Genomic DNA, 9,657 nt, shown 5'->3' with positions numbered 1-9,657 from the left:
TTTTGTTGTTGTTGTTTTTGTTTTGTATTTCAGCACACTGGATTTGCAAAAAAATAATGACCCGGTATTTCAGGGCTCCATACGTACCATGGGGTCCAAAAGTCTGAGAGTCTTTGCATTCGTTTCTAATTTCATACAAACTCTTTCCATTCCAAATTATATTACTGACAACAACTCGAGTGAATATGAATGACTTTCAGAGCTTAGTATTCATTCTGTCCCCTTTTTTGCTTTAATGACAGAGTGCACTCGAGCTGCCATGGACTCCACAAGTTTGTATAAAACCTGATGATCCATTTTAGATCAAATCCATCAGCATGTCGTCTGAACACATGAAGAGATCAGGCATGAGGAAAAATCTGACCTTTTTTACAAGGCAGTTAACGTGATCAATATGACACATTTGCTTACATTTAAATGCAGACCTGGAAATAGTGCAGAATCTTGAGTATTATATTGTCAAGATATTGAAGATTTACTTCCTTTGATTTAAGTATTTCAAAATTCTAAAACCTTCTGTTTATTTTCAATTTAAAAAAAAAACAGGTATTCAATGTGGTCTCAGACTTTTGGACCCCACTGTATATAGCACAATAGGCTTTTTTCTTGGTTAGCTGAGTGTCACAGCCTGATTATTTAATGTACACTCCTCAGCAAAAAAAATGGGCCAAGCCCAAAGTGGCAAATATCAAGCTTTTAATGGTCTTAACAATAAATCACTGGTCAGAAAATTAGCAAGAATTAAACAAATGCACTCCTGAGAGCTCCTGTGTCTCCATTTGCTGGTTTACTTTTGCTGTTTGTTTGGGGAAAAGCTAGAAACAGGGAAATTCACTTCTATAGTCTTCTTGTACGCAAAGGTCTAATCATGATAATGATTCAAAGGTTTGATGTAAAATTCAAACTAACACATGTCTGGGTGTACAAAATTTTCCAAAAATATCTTCTGGGATGTTTTTTTTCTTAAAAGCTTAGTCATTATTTGGTTTTCTGCCACATCTGATGCAGCTCATCAAGGGCCACAAGCCTTTAACATTTAAAGAAATCACAGGGAAAAGCTCCCATACTAACTTCCTTTATCTATCTGTTTCATTCTTGCTAACTTCCTGACCAATGATTTGTTCTTAAGACCATAACATTAGAGCATGGACTCCTGGTTCAATCAATAGATGTAACAAAGTTGACAGTGTATCACTCTCAAATGACTTGTGCATTTTGGTGAATTACAAACATAAAACTGAAATAATGAGGCTATTAAAGGAAAAGTCCACGCTGAAACACATTAAATATGTTTATATCAAAGTATCTGCGATGTGCTCGTTTGTTGGTTGGTGCTGTATTTTTGCTATTCGTCTGTTATTCTGACGTCAAAGCTTACAGGGAAAATAGAAAAGAGCAAGAAGAGAGAGCGCTTCTGGAAAGTTTTCCAGCAATGTCATATTAATGAGAATTAAAATAACACAGTAGCTCTGAGTTACGGCAGAGACTCAGCTAGGCTAGTTAGCGATCTATGAGATGACAAACAGGATATGTTGATGGAGGAATTCACAAAAAAGTTGAAGCTTTGGAAGTGGATTTGTTTGAGCAGAGTGTACAGATGATGAGGTGAGAGAGCTGGAAAGACTGAAGGACTAAAGTGCTGCTGCATCGCTCTCTTTAGGTAGAGATGAAGCTAGTAAAATTCTAATGGCATTGTGGGTAATGCAGGAAACCATTAACCAAAGCGAGAGTAGACAAATATGTTGATGAATCCTAAAAATGCTAACTTATAATTTTGTTATAAACTAAATGTTGGTCATATGTTAATTATAAAGATTAATGTGCAAGTCGTTCAGGTGGATTTTAACTTCTAGTGTGTGCTGTACTGATTACTGATTAATATCAACTCACCCACACAGTCACAGCACTCTTCCCATAGTGTGCTCAAACACAGCATACACTCTTTACAGCAGGAACAGTTTCCTTCCGATGGTCGACACTGACACAGGCTCTGCACACACACACACACACACACACACACACAGACACACACACAAAGATGCACTTCTGTGATATACATAAAATGTAAACACTCCAGACCAGTTTTAGGATTTCTCAGTAATATTCGCATCATGAACAGCCTTCAATATGAGCCTCCTCACAGCTAAATGCAGGCTGAGTCATTTGGAATTACATGCTCAAAGGAAAGACAAACATCAGCATGTCCAAGACTTGCCACGAATGAATAAAACTATCCAGAGGAAGCCTGGAATAGTCAGACACACGGATAAATACAGGAGTAGTGAAAAGGAAAACAGCAGAAAATGAAGAAATGGAAATATCAGTGTAACTCTAGCCTCTTTACACAAAGATCATGTATGATGGAAAACAAAAAACTATCACACAGCTGAATATGACCCAGTAAGGAAAGTGAGCAGAGTCATGGACATATTTAGATGTAATTACAGGTTGAAAGAGACGCGGTTCAAGAAGAAAGTCGCTTCCAGATGTGTGTGTGTGTGTGTATGTGTATGCGCAAGAGTCGAGAAATGCTACTTTTCAATACTGTTGTTAACATGCCCTCGTTGACTTTCCCTCGTTATTTTGCCTTGGAGGAATTCCCAACTTTTCCAACTTAAGGAACGTTCCATTCATTTATTTGATCAAGAGAGGTTTATTAGGTGAGCCTTTGTTAGGGATCGAGTCAACGCAGACATCAGGAGAAGAACTTGCCCAGAAATCACTGCGATCTGATGCAGTTTTGTTTTCGGATCATGGACAAAGTGCTTTGGAAGTGAAATATTTGACAAACATAACATTTGATTAGCTGTGTTCAAACCGAGCTTTATATAGCAAACTAGTGTGCAGATCAGCAAAGAAATCCCTTCACGCACTTGAGACAGACATCAAGTACATTCCTTTTTTAAAATCCACTCCTCAGTGGATTCCTATTTTAAAATCCCCTCCTCCCCTCGTTCAGCAAGCGTCCGCTTTGATGTAGGTATTACGTGCTTCCAAGTCATGAACGAACGTCAACAACGAACGGCTTCTTAAAAACAGTATTGAAAACATGCACCCGAGTGAGTAATGGTGACACAGTGAGCACCCAATGCTCAGAGCTATCCATGTGGGTCCATTGTTGATCTTCTTAGACCTGTATTAAGCTGTTCCATAAGTAAGAAATAAAACACAACAAGGCATGCTGTTCCAGGAATAATAATCAATGACGGAGTGTGAGAAGGTAGAGTTACTGTTCCCACTCAGACGTGGATTATTTTCCAATAACAGCACATCCTGAAGTGTTTTATTCCTCTTAAAAAAGGACCCATTGTATATTTTATCCATTTATAGTTACCTAATACTGTGGATCGTCCACAAAACAAGTAAGTTCCTGTTATCCCTTATTTTATAACACATAGAAACAGCCATTCCCTCACCATCCCCTATATCCTCTCTCTCGTGAAGTTCATGACGAGACATCTGCAGCGAGGATACATAAACTTGTGATTTGCCTCGCAGTTGGGACTACTGTCAGTACTGCCGTACTGTTAATGCATATTAATCAACACCTTCTGACCAATCAAAATCCAGTATTCAAGAGCGCTGTGGTACAAAAAGACATTGTTACGCATCCATTTTAAGTTAATCCTGATCCATCCCTGAATATGACTAAATACCACTGCACACCGCACAGGAAATCACACTTAGCTAGCAAGGTTTTAGACATCTTATCCAACATAACCTTTATAGAAAGACTAGGTATAATTAAAAAGTAAACTACAACATTTCCATGTCATTTTGATAATATATAATTTATGTTTTCTAAATTGTGGTGTCAAACTTTGTTATAGACAGAAAACCTTTATTCTGGCCAAAGCCCAAGCTCTTTTTTTCCCAGAATTCAGCCTCAGCAACATCCACTGCGTTTCCCAGACCTAATTCTAATTGAAGCTCTATTTGTGGTTCCTGTGCTTCTTTTAAAATAGCACACCACTAACAACTTCTCCTTATACACCAGTTACTGTGAGATTGAAACAAGGTTTTACAACCAGGTAGTAACCATGAGCATTTTATTTACGAGTCAGTCAAATTAAACCTAATCCCCTGAAAGTGGGTAATTATGTCTTAAAACAGCTGCAATTCCTATATGATTCACTCAGTGTAGGTGAGCCAAGCATACACCTTCAAGTATACTGATGGCCAGCCGAGCATATTTTATCCCATTTAAAATATGTTTTCTTGTTTTGATTATGACGGTGAATATAATGAAGGCTGCTGGGTTTTGCTGCAAAAATAAGAAGCGAGTGTGACGGTCAAAGTCTCCAGAAGAACTGTGGCTGGTTCCGCAAGACGCTCAGTAACACTTACAGCTCATTTCCTTATAAAACTGCACACATTGTACCTGAGACTACTGATGTTAAAGCAAAGGGTCACCAAATATTACCTTTTGTTTAGTTTATTATGGTTTACTGCTCTTTATAGTATTTTTTAATACAGAAACATTTAATTTCATGTTTCTATATTACAACTATATCATGTTAAAGGCATCAAATTCTTCACAGCATTTCTCGGCATGAGCAATATGAGTACATATTTTTGTTCATATAGTGTCTGGATGCCTTTTTTGTTAACATTCCTTTGCTTATGCTTTGTTCAGGAATATATAATTTTTTGTTAGTACAAAGTCAAATGACATTATGAGTGTAAATTTGAAGTGAATATATACACTCAAACTACATATAATAAGAAAGTGTTTGAATACCCTCACTGTATATCACATAAGTATCATATCTTCACATCGCCAGCTTTATGTCATATTGCCCAGCTTTATCACTATGTGAAAGAAATATTTCCATAATAGTGCTTACTTTTGACATGAGTGTAAAGTGGATGGAGTGACATGGACATGCCTAATGTTAATAAAGCTAGCAAAACTGACACATACACTCAGTTACTTTCCAGTAAAGGGTTAGCAGACTTGTCGGGATAGTGGTGAGTGTGAGCTATGAGAAATTCTTGACTCTTATTCTGTGTTATAAAGCTTCACTCAGCACACAGGAAGATTAAAGAGAACATTAGAGACAGGTCTGATAGTGTAGAAATGTGGAGGGGAAAAAAAAAGAGAGAGAAGTGCATTCCATAAAGAGGTACGTCACAACCCTGTGCTGGAGAGGGACAAGAGAAATAAACTCCTGCATTACAAAACACTGGAGCTTTATTTCACCGTGTGCTCTGTCTATTCTTCTCTCAACCTCTTCCATATCTATCTGCTATTTCTTTTTTTTTTCCCATCCCTCCATTTTACAGTCTCGAGTTTCACCTTTCCATTCTGTCTCTGGTTCTCCTCTCTTTTGTTTGCTGTTCTTTCTCTCTCCTCTGCTTTATCCGTCTCTTTCTGTGTATCATTTCCCTTTGCTGTTCTCTCACTCCTTTTCCTTCTTCTTCTTCTTCTTCTCTCTTTTTCTGCCTCCCACCCCCACTTTCTCTCCCTCGATTTTAGGAGAAACACATGCTCACCATAAACATAACATCCCGACTGAGATCTGACTCACAAAGCTTTCACAGCACGGCCACACACATACCTACTTGGGCCTGCACACACACACACACACACACACACACACACACACACACACAGACAGCTGATACTGACTCATGTCCTCCTGTGTGGATGAACAATCATAGTGTCTTGTCTATAAAACAAATGTCAGACATGCAGTTAAAATAGAGTACATGAATAAGAGTAAGCCAATCCATTGTCAAATAAAACAGGATAAAAATGGTACACTTTAAAGCTCCGCTAAATAATTTCAGTATCACACACACTCAGAGTCTGCAGACTCATTGTCCAACAATGACTGATCATCAGTGTACACAGAAGGAATAGAGTTATAGACACAAACCAAGAGCAAAACTTGCATTTCTGTAAAGGCAGCAAATACGAATCATTGTGTATTTCATTCAGCTTTTTGTATGTGTCATGGATGACATGAGTTATCAGAAAACTTCTAACACAGACTATTTTCCAGGAAATTGTTGTACACTTTGAAATTGTTTGTTTACAAAAAATCTTTGTAAACACCTTTACAAGACAACACAGAAAAGTGGAATATCCTATATAATATTTATGCTTTATACCACAATGCTGTTGAATGCTCAATTCTGATTGGTCAGAAGTGCTGATTCATTTTCTATAATAGCGTGACTCTGATAGCAGGCAAATCACAGGATAATATTATACCTATATTATTCTATAGTAATAGCTCATTCACAGAGACTTGTATAATGGACACTACAAATAATACATATACAATATGCTTTTTAACAGAGTAAAATGCATACTTGTTGACGTGGTCAAGTTTCCGGTAAGGAGACGTTTATTTAACAGTTTATGGAAGGAGTCTCCAGTGTCAGCGCTTCGTATTTTTATGCAGTCAGAGGTTTTCCTCTATGGGAATGTTTAAGGATTGTCAATGTCGCACTTTTCCAATTTCTACCAACCATCCAGCTCTCCCCATCACACAACAGCAACCACCCAGTGAGGGTGAAGTTTCCTCTGCGACACATAAAGCCAGCCAACTGCATCTTTTTGCTCAGACTGCATCACAGGGCGGAGTAACACACTCGCTATCTGCCCTCTTCCTCATACATGAGCTCACAGACACCCACGATGGGCTAGTGTCGCTGTGATTCACAAGGGAGAGAGAGTATTCCATCCATTCTCTCCTGAAAGCATGGCTCATTTTTCCAACTTGGACTACTGTGGTTTCTCGGTCACATCACAAGCTGCATTTTTCAGTCTCAATAACTTCAAGAGAAACTACCATTCATGGATGTTCAGTATTACATGTAACTAAAAAGTGATAAAAACTATGATGTTTCATTCTTTAATCAATTAAAAAAATTGTAAACAAAAAAAAAATGTAATTGTTGACAAATTGCTGTGGTATAATCAACTTCAGGGTGGTAACGCATCATACCACGACCTCGTATTTGATTATTTTCCTGTAAAATTGCTGTAAAATGAACAACTTTTAGAATAATTTTTAAACTGCATACCATATTGAACAATAGGCCTGTGTAAAAATCACCTCCAGGAAGTCAGACATGCTCGTCTATAAAATTCCATGCAAGTCTCCTTATGCTCAGGTGCAATACTGAGGAAAGCAGGAAGCAGGTGGATGGAAAGAGAGGAAATAATAAACGCTGGGTCTCGGCTCACCTGTAGCAGGCACTTGCTCACGTCGCTGGCACACAGAGCTTTGTTACATGCCGAGATGATCGGGATGTGGGAGAGCAGGAGGAGGGAGCAGAGTGAGGAGAGAAGGAGAAGGAGGAGGAGAGCCGACCTCATCCTCACCACTCCGGTATATATACATACATACACACCTACAAAATAAACACAGACAGGAGTTAAACACACACACACACTGGGAGAAACCGAGAGGCTGCTGTGGTAGTACAGGCGCTTTCTTGTCTTCATAATAATGCAACAAAAAGCTTGTAACGTTAATGTGGGGCCTTTTCTACACGCACCGGAGTTGTGTTGCCAATTTTATTGCCATTTTCCGTACCATCTTGTGGCATATTATTATTATTATTATTAGTAGTAGTAGTAGTAGTAGTAGTAGTAGTAGTATTTGCTTATTTTTTGTTAAGTTTTTTTATTCCAGGTGTCTCCATACAGGTCTCCTCATGCACAAACTCAAAATTCAGATAAAAAATTCAAAATTTGGTCTTCACAATACTGAAACCAAAAGCATATAACATTAACAGCTTTTCTACTGGACTTATATTTTGTTTATTACCATTTCCAATAACTACTTGTGGCTTATTATTATTATTATTATTATACATTTTAATACTGACACAAAAAGTGTGTAATATTAGCATTTCTACAACAACTCCAGTTATGTTTTGTGTATTACCATTTACAGTACCACCTTATGGCTTGCTTGTTTATCTATCTATCTATCTATCTATCTATCTATCTATCTACCTACCTACCTACCTACCTACATTCCTGGGCAAAAAAATGGGCCAAGCCCAAAATGGCAAAATATTAAGCTTTTAATGGTCTTAAGAACAAATCACTGGTCAGGAAATTAGCAAGAATGAAACAGATAGATAAAGGAAGTTAGTATGGGAGCTTTTCCCTTAGATTTCTTTAAATGTTTAAGGCATGTGGACCTTGATGAGCTGCATCAGATGTGGCAGAAAACCAAATAATGACTAAACTTTTAAGAAAAAAAAATCCCAGAAGATATTTTTGGAAAATTTTGTACACCCATACATGTCTTAGTTTGAATTTTACATCAAACCTTTGAATCATTATCATGATTTGACCTTTGCGTACAAGAAGACTATAGAAGTGAATTTCCCTGTTTCTAGCTTTTTCCCCAAACAAACAGTTCACTGCAGCAAAAGTAAACCAGCAAATGGAGACACAGGAGCTCTCAGGAGTGCATTTGTTTAATTCTTGCTAATTTTCTGACCAATGATTTTTTTGTTAAGACCATTAAAAGCTTAATATATGCCTTTTTTATAGGCCCAAGAGTCTATCTATCTATCTATCTATCTATCTATTCATGTATTTAAATCATTCCAGTTGTCTTGATATAGCCTTCTTCATGCACAAACTCAAAATTCAAAATCTGGACTTCATAATATTGAAACATGAGTGTGTAACATTAACATGGAGCCTTTTCTCCAACCACTGCAGCTGTGTTTTGTTTATTATGTTCTTGTTTATTCAGTTTATTTGTTGATTATTTATTTATTTCAGTAAGTTTTCCATATAGCTGTCTTTCTGCACAAGCTCAGAATTCCAACAGAACTGAAATAAAAGTGGAATAAAAACTCCTTCACATCCAGATGAAGCAACAAACACAGACAGTGATGAAGATGATGATGATGATAATAATGATGATGAAGATGATGAAACTTTCATGCATGTTATGATTTACTGTAATCTGTCTCTTTTTTAGGTGTGTACCCTACATCAGGACAGTTCTGGTGATGTAGTAGTTCTGCTCATAGTCGCAATATTTCCAGCATGTGTGTTATAGACTTAAAGACAAGTTTTGCACAGATCCCCTAACTACAAACCTGCACACACATCTACCTCACAAGAATGCACCTCAGAGCGCGCGCCCAGCAACTCTCATCGATCATACACTCCTAATGTCAGGGGTTTTTTTTCCCTTTTTTTTTTTAGGTATAATTTGTTGTCCTACAGCCTCCCACTTTTCTCCACAGCCATCATTTATAAAACAAAAGAGCAAAGGCAAGTCAGGTCTTACCGTGTGGATCAGAAAGCAGCTGCTGGTGTTAAGCCTGTGTCTGCTACACACACACACACACACACACACACACACACACACACACTTCAGCCTTTCCGCCCCGCCCGAGTGAAGGACTGACCGCCATCAGGTTTCTTAAAGACACCGCGACTCTCAATAAACACACCGCAAATAAACACACAAACACACACCACAGACTCACTGACTTTTAATTCACACAACATACACTACATGGCCAAAAGTTTGTGGACACCTGACCATCACAGCTATATCTGGTTCTTCTCCTAACTGCTGCCACAGAGGTGGAAGCACACAATAGTGTAGAATGTCTTTCTAACATTATTATTTCCCTTCACTGGAGCTAAGAGGCTCAAAC

The 9,657-nt window shown here is 37.9% G+C and overlaps 1 protein-coding gene across 1 annotated transcript in view; it reads right to left on the bottom strand.

Annotated features, from left to right (window-relative positions):
• The window catches only part of twsg1a (twisted gastrulation BMP signaling modulator 1a), a 14,638-nt gene extending 5,270 nt beyond the window's left edge, over nt 1–9,368 (bottom strand). The window contains exons 1-3 of the mRNA XM_026925092.3: nt 9,282–9,368; nt 7,202–7,368; nt 1,891–1,990 (exon numbers count right to left, since the gene is read on the bottom strand). Coding sequence (XP_026780893.1) covers nt 1,891–1,990; nt 7,202–7,333 — 232 coding nt within the window. The 5' untranslated portion in view covers nt 7,334–7,368; nt 9,282–9,368. The remainder of the gene's footprint in view (nt 1–1,890; nt 1,991–7,201; nt 7,369–9,281) is intronic.
• Nucleotides 9,369–9,657: the final 289 nt, after the last annotated feature.

The sequence above is a fragment of the Pangasianodon hypophthalmus genome, chromosome 21, assembly GCF_027358585.1.
Source record: "Pangasianodon hypophthalmus isolate fPanHyp1 chromosome 21, fPanHyp1.pri, whole genome shotgun sequence".
Lineage (NCBI taxonomy): Eukaryota > Metazoa > Chordata > Actinopteri > Siluriformes > Pangasiidae > Pangasianodon > Pangasianodon hypophthalmus.
This window is presented reverse-complemented; position numbering and strand designations above follow the sequence as displayed.